Raw genomic sequence first — 17,149 nt, 5'->3', positions numbered from 1 at the left:
AATGGTGGATAACCATATTTGAAGGCCTAAAATGGGGTTTTTAATTACTAGACTAAAATGATTAACAAATTGTTTCTGAACGTTTGAATCCGCGTTCTTTCCCCATTACAACTGGAAAGCCATTTCAAATTTAAATAGTATAAATTTGTATACGATTTTGTGTCACATGATCCCCTTAGATTTTGTTCCTGGATTAATGCATGAGGACACAATTTTAAATGTTTCTAGTGTTGACATTAATAATGGAACTTGTATCATTGATTATTATTAAAACTATATCCCATTAACATAAGCTCAAGATCAGATCCATGTTGACATTTGAGTTTTCTCAAAGCGTACGATATCATTCAAACCGAAGGAATATAGGTAAGTCAAGTAAACAAGCAAAAAACATTTAGATTGCTTACGATCATGATGATAATAAAATGTCACATCAAGAGAATATCTTCGAGAGGGGCTATAAAGTTTATGGAAACTTTTGTAGAAGGTTGATTTAAGTAGTCCCTAGAGATAGAACGACGATATTTTAACCTTTCAAGGTGGAAGAATGTATCAATTTCCAATGCAATCACATATAGAACGTAAAAGCTCAATTCCAAGCATTTTCAAGTGGAAGAATGTTTTCATTTTCAATGTTAGTTAGTAGGCGAATGGGACGAAATTGTCCGACTTGTTTCTCATTCTTTAAGTTGCATAGGGTTGGCGAATACTAATAATTAGTGTCAAGGTTTAAATGTCTTCATATTGAAGCACTATTTTTTTATAACATTGCACAAAAGGAAGAGACAATACGTTTATTCCTTCAAGGTCTATACAAAAAATCACATGAAAATATGTAGCATTCCTTAAAAATGAGTCAAGACTCAAAATGTATTTTGCACATAAAAAGATGAATGGTATCGAGATGAGTCCATCCAGTTCAAGAATGTTTGATGTGTTTGTAGATTTGTCTTATGTACTCTCTTTCTCTAAAGTGGGGCAAGTCCTGCTAGCTCCATGAAAGAAATAAACTTGTATGTTACTATTGATTAATCAATTGATACACCCTCTTAACAATTTATCCATATTTTTCGAAAGAGGGCATCCTTCTTAACATACGTAAATAAGTCAACCTTTGTCAAAAGATAGTCATTGATGATAGAGAATGAGTTGGAAAACATATGGGCTTTTCCGAATCAATTGAACATGAAAGTTATGAATGATACGATGTATTACCCTCTCTCACTTTAGATTCGATGGTTGTAGGCCATGAGATACTATTAGAAAAATACATTAGGTACCAACTTTTCTTGTACACATTTGAGGATATGAAAGGATGCAATACAATGTGTTTCCTTTCATCACTTCACATTCAATAGCCGTAGGCCATGAGACATTGGTATACAAACATGCTAGATACCTACTTTTGTCACCAAGTTTTTTCTTATTGATCAATATCATGTTTCTTGACCAAAACTTATCTAAACTATAAATAACAAGCATTCTTGACAATTAGGACTTGAATTCTTAACATTAATAAATTGCATTACATTAGGATTTATAAGGGCATTGTTTTTCCTCAAAAGAATGGTAAGTGACCATGGTTCAATTTTTGACGAGGGTGTCATGAAGACTTGGCACCTAAAGTTTTTGTTTATGTTCATTTGGGTTTGTTCTAGAGCTATTCACTTGGTAGTACCCCTTTACATAGATTAATGCCTTAAAATAAAATATGGTTCCCACTAGAAGATAAATGATATGTTATAAAATAATTAATCTTTGCCATAATGAAACATGTGTATACACATTCAACCACTCAATTGTTGGCAATAATAGTACGGAATTCTATTTTAGTGATTACATTAGTGTACCTTAGAAAATAGAGAATATTTTCGTCTTCTTTGGGCGCTTGCCATGCACAGACACACTTTTCCAATTATAATAAATTATATCACATGTGGGAAACTCAAGAAAAGGTGAAAACCGACAACAAATGCATAATGGGATAGGGACCTAAAGTTCGGATACACTCCACAAACTAGAAATTCAAAGAAAAAGTATAGATAGGGTTTGGATTGTTTGAGAACTATATATATCAAGCATGTAGAGACAATCATAGTGTTTTTTGGAAGGTAATATGGTAATACATAGATCATTTGTGGGGTAGCCATAATACATTCAAGAAGTCCATTTACTCTAGAATTTTACCCAACTGAAAGAAGTTTCATATGGTTATAAGACCAACTACCATGATTCCATGCCTAGTTCCTCTAGTACAGAACACATGATTAGCTAGGAAGATCGTTAAGTTAAATCACAAAATAGAACTGCCACTAGAATGAAATATTGGGATGTGATATGTGATTAGTTGAAAAATATAGCCTCAAACAATATCTATATGATGCATAGGTTGTATGAAATTGGGATGAAGGATTTGGACTTGGTCTCTAGTTGCATTAACAAGTTTGAGGCCATCATTCATCAACTGAAAGAACTAAAAAAGCTCGAATCTCGGATCTAAAGGTCCAAATCATCATACTCATGTGAACAATGGCTAGCTAATGGTTCTCAACAAATGTTTACTAGAGGGTACAATGGCATCAAAGACATTATGGAACAATTCTTGGCCACAAGATTTGTTGGGATGAGGTTGCAACGAGTACAATGTGTGTGAATTGTCCAAGGAAGACATAGAGTATGGTTGGAGCAAAGAGTTGAAGAGAAGACTTGACCTATAATCAAAGCAAGTTCTAGATAATAAGCATGAAGTGCTATCACTACCACCTAAAGGATCATTATAGGACTTTTGGGCCCCTAGGAGTGGTAGAAAGAACCGTAGCACTAGGCACGTGAGGAATTTATGAGCTCCATTCTCAATGAGAATCAAGGACATCAATCTCCTATTGACGAAGAAATAGACCATCGAGAACTAAAAAATCCTCTACACAACAACGGGAGATGTTCTCTTGGTGTATGCAGCATTGTATGCATGGCTAGTGAACTCCAATGTATCAATTCCACAGGACACAATAAAAAGGGTGTTTCATAATGATTGATTCCTAAGAGTGGCTCAAAATATTCTATTCCAATAGGCTAGGTATGATACACTAGTGTATGTGGATCAATCCTTCAAGATCCTAAATGGGAATCTTGTGGTTATCACTATGCCCACACCACATCGTAGAAACAACATTTGTTGTGTTGCGAGATAAGTTGGTAACATTGCTATAGCATGGTAGATTAGGACATAAGTCAAATTTTGGAATGAAGATACTATCATGTTATCTACATACTTTGACATATTCTAACCTTCAATTTTCCAAGCACTAGTATTCTGAGGAAAAGTGTCAACAACATACATGTATCATGTCACTTCTCTTTGTATATAGAAGTTTGAACTTCGTTATGATCATTGATCACCATGTAACATCAAAATGCATGCTCTTCACTTGACTATGCTGCATAAGGCTCCAAAAATGGCAAATGGAACACTAGACAAAGACATTATTATGTAAGCTAAGATTCAGAAAAAATGGAATGTTATTGCTAACTAATCATAGGGACCAATAACCTGCACATTATATTGTAATAGCCTCGTGTGATCCCCGCTTGGAACTTTGGCTTATGATCTAGAAGAAATCTAGGCAATGACAATTTGCAGCAAACTTGTGGGTGGCTTAAGCATAACACAAATCATGATAAAGCTTAGTTTTGAAGCTCACGGATTTGAACTAGATGTTCCTTAGAAACATGATGCTTGGAGACTTTTGGACACTCAAGGATCATCCAATGAGGATGATCATTTGAGTTTGCAAAATATGGAACACGTTCAATGAAGGAACAGAGTGAAATACTTCGACCAAGCACGCAAAATGCAATAAGTCAACTAAATCATCATGTTGGTTGTCATGATGAAACAATGAAGATACTTGTCTGATGTTTAATTTGTACACTCAGTTTGGGATTACCTTGTGGGTGATATCTTGAAGAGAGACATCACTAATACTTCTCACGGGAGTAAATGAACTGCTCCTTTATTATTGATAGCCTTGGTGCATGGAAAGGATATATGTACTCTAGGTGAATCGATCCACCACTGTTAGAATAGCATCGAAAATTTTGGAAATCTCGAGATTTTGCAATGCAATCCATAGACTGTTTGGAATCAGGAATGCTTGAAACAATCCATATCGGTGATGGGGAGACATCTTAGACCGACAACATATGATGCAAAATGCAAACATTTCCTTCCACAAACTTATGAATCTAAGGCCACTAGTGAATTCGGGGTAACTAGTTGTAAAGTCATGTGAACATCAGAGTGTTAAGCCATACATGTGGGTGGCTATTCTAGGAAGGTAGAGCACCAATTGTCATCACAACTAGTTGTAAACATTGGTACATAACTTCTCAAGTTGTAAACATAGCAATAAAAATATTGGAACTAACTATACCCCAAGTTCGAAAGTTCAAAACCCAGTTTGCAAACATCATTGACCTTAAAGAAATCTCCACAAATCTGCGATGATGGAGCACTTGATAGAAAGAATATCGCCACTTTGCTATAGGAGTCGATGATTGTAGCCCAATGGCAGAGGCATAAGAATGTGTGTAATCACCACAAGTGTGACCATATGGTGGCTCCTAAGTAGATTATGGGGCAACCTAGATGGTAATAATGGGAATACTTGAATTCATGACTAGCATGGTGATCCTCTTGACCATGGAAGTTGGGGAAGGAGTATGTAAGATATACCTTGGATGAGCCATGATTGAGATATTTTGAATGACAGATCATTTCTTGGATTCTGAGATGCTTGGTCGTTAAGTTGGTTTTCATCTCACATTGCATTTCAAAATAGATTTTCAATTTGAATGCCAAGATGACCAAATTGGAGCATCCAAACTGATTAATGGGGCTGACAATCCTCAATTACTTTCCCCTCTTTGGCATGAATTTGCCTGCAACATTCATGGTGTTTACAGGCCAAGGCGTATTTCCTTCAGATTTGCATCATACTCTTGTACTCCCCTTTGAATGAGAAGATATAACTCCCCTCTGTTTTTAAGCACATTGTCCATTTCTTCTGATTTCCTTTAGTAATTGCAGACTGTTTGTGTTTGTTGTAGTTCATTTCCTGTCCAGAAGTTTTTAGTGTCCTTGAACAGTATGGCATTTGATCGATGACACAATAGCTCTGCAAATCCTCCTATGCAATGCAGCAGCGCTTACGATCCCCAGGGTTTCTTTTCTGACTGAAGAAAAGATTTCCCAACAGTTTCTTGTATCCTTGTATGATGGGATCTTCGTAAGGCAATACGCGTTTGAGCGATCAAGGGTTCCAAATTACAGAGATTTTAGGCGGAAGTGAAGCTGGGAAGAGGATTGATGATAGAAACTGATGCAAACATAAGGTTACTCAGATTGAAAACCTGGAGAAATTTGTGAAGGAAATTACACAGGAAGCTGCAAACAACAATGAGACAGTAAGATCGCGACGAATCGATGCACCAGCAGCACATGTGTGTGACATTCATTGAAATCACTGACCTCAGGCCGAATTCTTTTCCTTGGATTCAAAGTAAAAATGGCCAAAATTCAAGCCCATACATGGATGGACAGGAAGGATGAAAGCTCTTATCACATCATTCATTAGCCAATACAATGATGATGATTGATAGATACCCTTTGTACGCAGAAAGAAACACGACGCCCATCATCGATCTCTTCTTCCATAGCGAAGCTGCGACATCAGATCAACGGTTTATCCATCACGTCTGATCTGATTCCATGAAAACATATGAATGAATGGAGGAGAGAAATCAAAAATAAATAAAAAGAAAGGGGAGTTCAAAATAATTAAATTCCATTGCCGGGATTTGAACCCGGGTCGCCTGGGTGAAAGCCAGGTATCCTAACCGGACTAGACGACAATGGATTGTTATTAGTGATTTTCTTCTTCTCTATTTCTACAAATAAGGACCATATAGACTATATAAGACTTATTATATAAGCAAAAATACTCTACTCTTTTGTTGTTTTTTTGGCTTAGAAACACAAATTACATGGTGTGTAGAAGCATAATATGATAGAACTGCCTCTTATCGTTCCTTTCGAAATTTGAGAGGTTTTGGGTCATTTTTTAACGTGTAGAGAGCCCGTCGTTACTATCTAGTTGCAAGATTGTGTTGTTCTTCAACCTTAGAAATAATTGATAATAATAATAAAAGTCTGGTTTAGGTGAGAACAACAGATATAGAAGGGAGTTGTAAGACCCTTCCACAATGTTGGTTTACATAGCTTCCTTTGATTGTCGCTCTCATATAAAGACTTTATTGGGAAGACTTTTAATTACGTAATGGCAAAAGAAAAGATTTAGGAGTAGGAGATCTCACGTCCCACTCTAAATGTGTATTCACGTTGAAGAGTTATTGATACACTAAGGAACTCCTACATATAAAGCCAGATACAATTGGTTGACTACCCAAAGAGATAAGGTTAAACCCTTCCGTTCAAGCCAAAAGAGTTGAGTCACCTAATCTCTATGATCTCTTGGATCTTCGAGAACACCACTATGCAATGTGTTCCTACTCATCCCATATGTCATGTTTTACTACAACCTAGGCATATGTCATATTAAAACAAATACCAAAACCTTGTCAACTTGATAATATTACTATCAATGCACAAGGAGAATCGAATACTTTGGTCTCATATGTCACATTTTAACGGCATCCTAAGGGGCAATTATCATAAATAAATAAAGGTGGCAAAAACATGTAGGCAATATATGTGTGCATACATGTATTTATGTATGCACATTTGCGTGCATGTAAATGCTAGTGTAGGTATTTCAAGTAATTATGTGTGTATGTGTGGTTTGTATAGATTTGCATTTGCAATTGATGTATGCACATTTTTTATGGCAACGATCATCAAATGACAAAACTCATCCTTAATTACCAAATCATGAGCATTGGGAGGCATTCACACTAGTGTTAATTGCCAATTCGGCTTTTGAAATTTTTAATACATTTTGATACATATGATTGTTACTTCGACAGCTTGCTTAAAAATCCATGTTCTAGCATAGAAAAGGGAGATTCTGAATTTTATAGCATGGCCATATATATACACACATTGAATAAAACGTCATGCCTTAAGAAAAAATAAATTAATGACCTAAGTTTGTTAGAAGTTGGCACTCTTGTAAGGCATCAATTTCCGAGCCCCTTGACGAGTTCTCAGTGTCATCACTAATTGCTCTCTCTCAGCCTCCACTTCAGCAAATTGTAAACTCATGTTCAAGTACCTTTCCTTCATATCCCTTAGTTCATCATCAAGTATTGAGTTTTTCCTCTTCAAATCTGCAAGGTCTTGAAGGACTTGCTCCACACTTCCGAGGTTTTCCAATGCGGCTACATGAACAATTTGTTGCTGGGAAAATGCACTGCGGACGGAGTTCGGAGTTTTCCGAAAAATGAAAGACAACAATTTAAGAATTTTGCATTTATATTGTTTTTCATAATTGCAGTTACAATCTCTCTCTCTCTCTCTCTCTCTCTCTATTGGAGAGAGGATATATATTGCAAGCATCCCATTCCCATTGGATGCGAAAACAACTAGTTGGCTCTAAATGGTTATTTTTTAGCCCTTTAAAAACTCTTGGTGATTTGTTTGCCATGTCCTCTTACCACTATCTATCCCATAAATATTTGTTATGCATTTCATGCTTGTAAGCCATCGTAAGCATAATTCAACAGCATTCATTAAGATCATTATTTTGCACTTTTAGGAAACCTCGAGCTTTTATTTCTGTCTCCATATGGACAACTTGTATTCACCCATATTTTGAATTTAGTAGATGACAATATATTTTTCTTTATCTTGAATCATGATGAATAACTAAAATCAATCCATATTTGTAAGCACAATTTGTCTCATAGGCTGATGTCAGTCTCTAGTAGATGATAATATTTCATTTTTTCCCCTCTTCATAAAAGCAGTGTATATGTGAAAGCAATATGACAGCACAAAAAACATTTGTTGTCCCTACAATAATAAGGATCTTATGGCTAGTAAAAGTTCTAAAGTAAGGTGCTGTTAGATTAGTTGGCATCAAAGTGACTCCAAGAGAACAAGGTACTGGCAGATCTAAGGCGCGAGAATTGTCAAAAATCTGTCTGTCTCTGGGCTTAGCGATGGTTTACACTAGTATAAACATCAAAGTCATAAAACTGAGAGAATCCAGGTTTGCTTGTCACCAAGGTCTCAGCCTCATTCCATTGCATCATCATTCGTCTCCCATGAATGTTATCAAAATCTATATATCCCTCACCTTAGATATGAGAGGTTCTTCCTAAACACATGCTTACCTTCCACTCATGGATGCATTATCACCCCCATCCCCTTCTTATATATACCACATCATATACTATAAACATCCTTACCTTTGAAGTTGTTTCTTGTACATATTATTTGCCTCTAAAATCTCTGCAAGTTCCAGCTCCAAAGTAGCAATCCTTTTCAAGCTGTTATCATCGCTGGCTCCAGCATTGAATATTGAAAGTGCATCCTCGAGTTCTTGCTTTTCCTAAACATTTTTTACATGCAAATAAATCGTAAATTAAGAACGGATTTTTTTTTTGTCAATCAAGTATCTAGCTGTGAAATATTATGGCATTATGTACCCTTTTGACATTCTCTAATTCACTTTGCAAAGCTTCTTGAACAGGTAACTTTGCAAGAAGATCCATTTCTCGCTGAGAAAGTGATCCACTTTGATTTCGGAAACTATCAAGCTGCAATTCAAAGAATCCTTTGTGTCACAATATCTTGAGACCCATACAAAAAGAAAAGCAGCCACACATGGTTTTTGATAAAATCAACATTGAATGTAAATATTGAACTATTCTATGTATACATACAATGGCATGCATACATAACTCGCAAACAGGCAATTATATCAAAAATAAGAAAGTAGTTCACGGAACAATTGAAAAGAGATGGAAATGAATATTCAGAATAACTATACACTCTTTCTAAAAAACCATAAACCCAAAATACGGAAGTTATCAGCCAAGCTCATTCTTCAACATGTTCAGGATGGAAGTTCCATCACAATTTTGGCAATTACATTCTTCCACAGAAACTATATGTGAAGTTTTTTTTGTTCTCACCTCAAGAGGAGAATGGATTTGAAGATAAAACAAGGATTTCTTTTTATGAACTTATTGGCAATTAAAAAGTAAGAAATCTCTCGGAAATCTAATTGGTGGGGATAAAGCTGTAAATTTGGAATTTTATATTGCCATCAATAATATCAATTGATTATCACAATAAGTGATCTTGAAAACCCTTGGCCAAGTAACAAGATCCTTTTGATTGTGTCTTTTGTTGATACTAATCAATAATCACAACAAGAAGTTGTGGAAGAAAAGACTTGGCCAAGTAGCAAGATCCTGTTCGTCTCCTATTCTAGGCTTCATCCTTTTTCTACAGTGTTTTGGGGTTCAAGTGATTGGAGATACAGATCAAAACATCACTCTTTACTTACCTCTTACAATAGTGGATCAATAATATGTCATTATTGAGAAAAGATGGGGTGTGGAAGATCTCTTAGAGCTTTCATCTGAGGCTAAGAAATATGATGTTATTGAGGAAAAGATAATGGAACCATTAAGGAAGAAGTTGGAAAATGCTAAAACGACACTTATAATATTACATTGCAAACAGACACCCTGAATGTTAGTTTCAATATAAGGCAAGAAGGCCTGTAGATCATATTCAACCTTACCTCATAACTAACTTGAGTATTAACTCTATTAGAGCCCTGACACTCCGTCACACTTGATCACACATCAAGAAACCTTGTGTACTCAGGTCCCATGGGGTTGATATTGGCCTCTCTATGGATACTAAAACTATCTAATCCAATGCACATGGGAGTTGGAATAATGACGTGTTGTTCATTGGCAAAAGTCAATTCTCAAAAAAACAATGATCATACTGCTCAGTTTCTTCTTTTTTTACCTCACCCTGATGAAGAGTTCAATGAATTTGGATAATGACACTTCGGTGAAGTATTTTATAAAAATGGTTACTGCGGTCTGTCTGTAAATGAATACAAATATCCCCCCCCTTCAAAAGCTTCACTTTATCTCTCAAATCAGTTCATTCTTTATTTCTGTATAGATTTTCTGTATAGATTTTCTCTTTACTTTTCTTTTATTTTTATTTTTGATGATTGGGTACACATCCCATTTTGTTGTAACCAATTGTCTCATGGGCCAATTTTGGTCTTAGAAGACATTAATATATCTTTCTTTCTTTCTTTCTTTCACCATTGTTTTGTTTTGAAGAGACTTTTCCAGTTCAGTATTCTCACATGCTAAAATCTGTTCAATTCTTTCTTCTTATTTCATTCTTACCTCTTGGAGAGAATCCTTCTCCATAGCATCGTCTTTGTAATGCTTTTCATAGTCCATCTCGTCTTTCTCTAGTTTCTTTACCTTGTCTGAGAGCTTCTGTATTTGATTTTGCAAATCTAGTATCTGAATTTCAAGTTCTGATATTGTTTCTTTTAAATGGTTTCTAAGATCTGAACCAGATCCTATCTCACTTTCCAGCTCCTCAATGCGGTTTTTATGAGTTTTGTTCTCTTCGTGCAAGGCATGAACCTTCTTTTCCATTTCCTTCTCGTGGGCGACCATTCCTTGCTCCAACAACTTTATCTGAGTCATCTCATCAATAAGCACTGAGAGTTTATCTTCATCATGCTCATGTTGTTGTTGTAGTTCTAAGATCTTCAATTCTTCCATATGTAGCTTCTGTTGTAGACTACCATTAAGGCTCTTCAGTTGAGTTATGGTAGATTCTGCTTCCCTTTTGGCTTCCAAAAGAGTTGAATTTTCTGCTTTCATACATGCTGTTAACTGTAACATTTGCTTGTATTTGCTTTCTGTAGATAAAAGATACTCTTGAGTATCCTCTAGTTGCTTCTTTAAAGTAGCATAATCCTCATCCTCCCTGAAGGTTGACGTATTGAAAGTTTTCAGTTTTTCTATTTGCTTTAATGCATTCATATAATCTTCCTCAGCTTTTATAGTCTTTTCTCTCAGCCTTTTGAGCTGCCCTTTCTGTGATGTAATCACAGACTCATACCCATTATTCTCTTTTTGCAAGCATTTTATCTCATTCAAAAAGCCGAAGGTTTGCTGTTGGAAGCATTGGATCTCCTCTTTTTGCGCATTATTTTCCATTTTCAGTATCTCAATTTCCTTTAACAATGTAGGTTGATGCCCATCTAGGTTTTGGATTTCTCTTTCAAAGCCTATGTCATTAGAGTTCAAATCATCACAAATGGTTTGGTTACTATCAACCTTTCCTTCATAAGAATCTTCACAATCTCTAGATTTATCCCTCATTTCATTCACTATTTCTCCCATCCTTTCAACTCGATATTTGCCACTTTGATTCCCTTTGATAGTAATCTTCGTCTCTGGCTGAGAAACTACACTTTCCAATTCTGCCACTGTGTTTTCTAACTTAGAAATTGTGATCTCTTGTGCCTTCACTTTGTCCTTTTCCAGCTTCAACATTGATATAAGGTTTATATTTTCCGTAGCAAGTTCCTTTGAATCACTTTTGAGTTCTTCAAGGTCTCTCTTAGCAACATCTACCATATTCTTTAGAGCTCCATTTTCACTTTCGAACGCCATAATGTCTGACCCGTGCACTAGGTTAGTATAATCATCTGATTCCGTCTTTCCTTTCAACAACTTTCCAAGCTCTTGAATCCCTAGAATTAATTCAGAATTAACCTCTTGGGTTTTTCTTAGCTCCAGACTCAAGTTTGAGTTCAGACTCTTCTGATTTTCTAATTGTTTATGTAATTCCTCTTGTTCAACCATGAGTTCCTGTTCTTTTGACAATGTAGATAACTGTTTTTCTAATATTTCATTCTTACTTATTTCTTCTGAGAGCTTCTTCCTAAGTATATGAAGTTCTAATTCCATTTTCTTCGAATTTTCATCAGTTGAGGCACATTCTGGTCTCAGTTCCTTGATATTTGCTTCGAATTTCTCTAAACTTTCTAGGGTTTTATGACTCCCCCAGTTGTTTGTAATTTGTAGTTCATCTTGATTGTCCTCACTAGAAGGTGATCCCTTTGAATCTACATTATCCATCCCAACATAATACTGAAAACTATTGGATTCATGTGAGCTACTAATAGAACTAGACGGTGATATGAGCCCATCTGCTATCCACTCTCTGGGACGAATCCGAGATTCACTAACCCCCGGAGTTGGAGGAATAAAATCATCCTACAAGTAGAAAAAAACCATGGAACCCTTTCAGTTACAGTTCAGATGAATTTGCTATTACTATTTTTATAGAAAACCCTCAGGAGCTTACACTTCCTTACCAAATTGACTTATCAAATGCCATATGTAATGGGCATCCACATAACCTTTATGAAGAATTGATAGTAAGGCTGGAGATAGGTCTTGATAAAGAGCCAATTTTAAATTTAGATACAGGCTCATGCTGTTCATTCAAGTGAGGTTACAATTCATAACCTTTTTTTCTTATCAGAGATGCTATATGTTGGCAAAAAGTATCATTGATTAGGAGTCAATATTAATGCTAGATGCATAGATCTAGATTAGAAGTTCATATTAAGGCTAGATTTTCATGTGCAGTATGCTATATATACACATCACCTTGATTAGGATTCAACACCAAAGTTGATTTGCCTATAGTATATGCTATTTTTGCATGCATAATCTTGACTGGAAATCAATATCAAGGCTGTTGACAGTCCCATTTCCATGGGAAGAATATTACACGTACACAATTTATCTTGATTAGGGGTGAACCATTAAAGCTAGAGATAGGTTCAATTGCACACACATAACCTTGATTTGGAGTTGGTATTGAGACTACAATACAAGGCTAGCTAGAGATAGACACATTTGCATGTGGAGAATGTAATTTGCACACACAAACTTGATTAGGAGCCAACATGAAAGTTAGGAACTTTGTGTTAGACCTCATTTGCATGTGTATGACTTTGTCAATGTATATTATAAATAGCTATGGTCCGGATAGTAGAACTAAGATTTCAGCATACATCCATTATGCTAACCTTGGCTACAATTCCCGAATTTACAGCATTTTCTGACTGACGACCTTCTGCTATAGTTGACCGGGCAAGACCATCTGAAGCCATCTCTTTCTGCTCCTCAAGATCCCTGATAGAAAGATAGAATTATGTATTAACGTCATTTAGGAGCTGAAAATTCTGTGATTTTTCATATTGATGATCAACATGAATCATTAAACTTCAAAAGGCTAAAGTATGATCTAGTAATTGGATTATATGCCATATCATACCTATGTATATGGCCATCCTTGGTGGAAAGAATAATATGATTATATAAATTTCCACAGCATAAAGTATGATGTAGTCACTACATTATATGCCAAATCATACCTATTGACAGCAACATTGGTTGTCACTCGTTGTAGCGTAACCTGCCAAGCCAAGCCCCACAAAAATCTAGTATGACTCAGTATGTGTATAAGCTTTATCAAAAACCCACCAAAGAAATTTCATGACTCACGTGTAAAATGGTACCAGAACGACAATTTTGCAATGGTAAGGACACAGAAACTGGACGAAGTGCCCGTGTGTATTCTGCCATATTAATAGTTGCCTCTCCAAGGATGCCCGACCGAGACCGACTCTGGTTTTTTCAAAGAATAAAAGCAATCCAGACCACAAGTCTTTTTTCTTTAGAGTTGTAGACTGAGATAAACATATACTATTATATGCAACTAAGATTAGCTAAGTCTAGATTGAGACTGAGATAAAGATATACTATTATATGCAATGCAATGCAACAAGGATTCCCTAAAATAATCTCGAAAACCTCCAAGATTCAATTAAAAATATGATGGATTAAAGTATGTTAAGTTTTTCAAAACAGTCGTGCTAGAATCTATCATTTCAAGCATCAAAATTTTCCTTACAGTTGTAAACTGAGACAAGCACACTAATATGTATAATAAGCTAGGATTCATTAGAGAAATGTATCCCAACATCTCAAAGTTTCAAGTTGATGGCTAAAGCATACAATTATGGTTAAGTTACCATGGTAACTACTAGACTATAAAGTTTTGTATTCCCAACCATACAAGGCTTTTTTTTATTTGTTACATCAGATAGCTAGATATATATATATATATATTACTATTCTTCAATATGAAGCGCTAAGATTAGCTAAGTCTATATGTCTGAGCACCTATAAGATTCAATTTTCATGGTCAAAGTATGAAATTGATAGGTAAAAATTACTAAAGTCTTGCGATTACTGAGCGAATTTGGTCAAATATAGAAAATTAAATCAATACCATTGAAACTACGAGTTTATAAAGCTCTTTATTAGCATTTTTTCCGTTGATTTGTCGCGGAAGAGATGCCGATTCATGTAAAAGTTCTGACCACTGGCAACTCCCATTTTTTACTGAAGCTTTTGCTGTTGTTGTGGTAACTTTCCCCGTTTCAACAGAGATCATTGATACCATGAGTTTATCCCATCCTCGCAGTGGGATCTGTGAAATACCATAGATCTAATATAAGAAATCATATTTGCAATCTTCTCTTCTATACGCAACCACATTTATTCTTTCTCTTCATCCAAGATAATCAAAAGAAAATTTCCTATACATTCCCTGAACTTTTCTATATTTCCCTAAACGCCACCCCCATAAGTTTTCATTAATGATGCAAAAGTGCTTGGTGAAACTCCCTCTAAGAAATTATATAATGAAACCCAAGATTTCTTCCCCTTTCTCATACAATATAATCAACCCCATTTCTGTTTCTTTTTTCTTTATCCAATAGAGATTCAACTCACGTTGCCATTTCTCATTCTTCATTAATATAATAAAACTACCATTCAATTCTCTTCTTCATCTAATATGATCAAGCCATATTTGTTTCTCATCTTTATCCATTGACAAAACCACAATGGTTTGTCTTCGTCATCCAAGAATCAAACCAACATTTGGTTCTTTTCTTCATCCAATAACCAAACCACATTTGCTTTTCTCAATGCTCAAGTGTTTTATCTTTGCCCAATACAATCAACCCACATTTTCTTTCTTCTCTTCTACATCAACCCATATTTACTGTCTTTTCATATTCATCAATGCAATTTGTTTGTTCTCATCTCCATCAATCCACATTTGCTTTCTTCTCTTCATTTCATCCAATACAATCAAACACACATTTAGCTTTCTTCTCTTCTATTCATCCAATACACACTACCATACATTCTGCATTCTTCCCTCTCTTCATCATATACAATCAAAAAGACAATTTCATTTCTTGTCTTTTCTTTATCAAATACAATCAAACAAACATGTTTCGTTCTTTTCTTCTCTTCATCCAATGCAACCAAACACACGCTTTCCTTTCTTCTCTTCGCTACATCCAATCTGATGAAAACACATTTTGCTTTCTTCTCTTCATTGAATCCAATCGCACATTTTTCTTTCTTCTCTTCATCCAATATAATCAAACCAGAGAAAAATTTCAATTAAAGGCTTACCCGAGTTGCCCGAAGCTCCAATTTGAAATAAAACTCCTCCTTTGCTTTAAAAGCTATCATGTTAGCGGAATTCAGCTATATATATAGATATATATCGTCTTTTCTATGTAAGATCAAAACTAAGTTTGATCTAAAAGTGTAGAAATTATTATATGGCTAAAAGAGGGATTATTGTGTTTTAGTTTAGAATTCAATGTTTTGTCTCTGAGAAGTTCGAGATCTGCCCATAGATGGGCAACAAATCTTCCAGAAGAAAATCAATCCAAACTTTATGCCGAGGAAACAAAGCTCCCGAAAGCGGAAATAGATACTGTGATGGATAGAGAAAGTACGGTGGAAATCACAAAATTCGCAAGAATATGTTTGCATGAAGTGGAGATCCGGATACCAATAGTGAAAGTTAAAGGGTTAGATTCGCAATTTCTCAAACGTATGTTGCATGAAATGGGTCTCCTGATGCCATCATTGTCATCTGAGAAATAGGAAACAAAGTAATTGAATCCTGAATTGAAGCTGCCCAAGTGACTATAATGGTGTGAGATTAAGTTTAGGGACAGAGATTTGTTGAAGGGAAAGACATATTTCTATGGCTAGGGCTGTGGTCATGGCTATGGCTATGGCTATGGCTATGGCTATGGCTCTCTGTTTCTGTCTCGGTCTCGGTCTTTCTCTAGCTATAGCTATGGCTATGGCTATGGCTATAGCTCCGGAGAGAGTGAGGATAGAATGTTACATACATACATACCTTAGATAGATAGGGGAGAGATGGGTTCTCAAGAATTGAACCGTTGTTTCATGAAGTGGGGGTTCATTTAATGGAGAAGCAGACACAGAGAGAGAGAGAGAGAGAGAGAGAGAGAGAGAGAGATGGTAATGGTAATTTAATTCTCTTCTACCATTGGAGTAGTAGTATGTACTATGTAGTACTAAATAAAATGTCTTGGCTTTCTCTTTGTATTGGAATCACGGACCAAATTTGGGAGAGCCTCCACTCGGGATTCCGATTGAGTCATGACTGACAAAACTTCCGTGGGTAGAACTTTGTGTTTGAAATGTGTTCTTTTCCGGCACCAGAGGTTAGATTGATCTCTGGCCCTTCGAAACTAGGCCATGGGCATCTGGAATCGTGTAAAGTGTCCTCCTATCACTATGATCCGATTTGATGATGGACACTATCTGCCCTTGCCTACTCTAGTGCCCCGTGTTCCAGAACCGATGGCAAACGCACGCAAGCGTGAAGAGATTTCATATTGGATAGCAACATATACATATATGCGTGGCTTCGTGATGACTTCTATCGTAAGCTCATCAAAGATCAAAGATAGCTAGTTTGTGCTTGTGGTGTTGCTTGCCCAGCAGGCACATTACCTTGTGTATATGATGATGGCGTCCGAGTGTTGGATGCAGGATGGCAATGACACCTTCCATTCCGAATGTGGAAATGTTCCTTTATACGGCAGTGGTGGGCACATTGCCTATGTTTACCCATTAGCAAATTTCAAAACAACATGCTTTTTCTTTAATGTGGTTGCGAACACCATGCACACAT

At 36.0% G+C, this 17,149-nt stretch overlaps 1 protein-coding gene across 1 annotated transcript; it reads right to left on the bottom strand.

The window, feature by feature from the left end:
• Positions 1–6,973: 6,973 nt before the first annotated feature.
• Positions 6,974–16,466, bottom strand: LOC147866814 (uncharacterized). The gene is made up of 9 exons (XM_087317304.1): positions 15,601–16,466; positions 14,399–14,599; positions 13,609–13,731; positions 13,479–13,519; positions 13,131–13,236; positions 10,411–12,306; positions 8,671–8,781; positions 8,431–8,573; positions 6,974–7,430 (listed from the first exon to the last, which is right to left on the bottom strand). Exons 1-9 carry the CDS (start codon positions 15,658–15,660, stop codon positions 7,172–7,174), a joined length of 2,940 nt encoding a protein of 979 aa, XP_087173430.1. The 5' UTR covers positions 15,661–16,466; the 3' UTR covers positions 6,974–7,171.
• Between the last annotated feature and the right edge of the window lie 683 nt (positions 16,467–17,149).

Source organism: Azolla caroliniana, unplaced genomic scaffold, assembly GCF_043228905.1.
Source record: "Azolla caroliniana isolate FFs.n. ecotype wild unplaced genomic scaffold, voAzoCaro1.0.p SCAF_3, whole genome shotgun sequence".
NCBI classification, from domain to species: Eukaryota; Viridiplantae; Streptophyta; class Polypodiopsida; order Salviniales; family Salviniaceae; genus Azolla; species Azolla caroliniana.
This window is presented reverse-complemented; position numbering and strand designations above follow the sequence as displayed.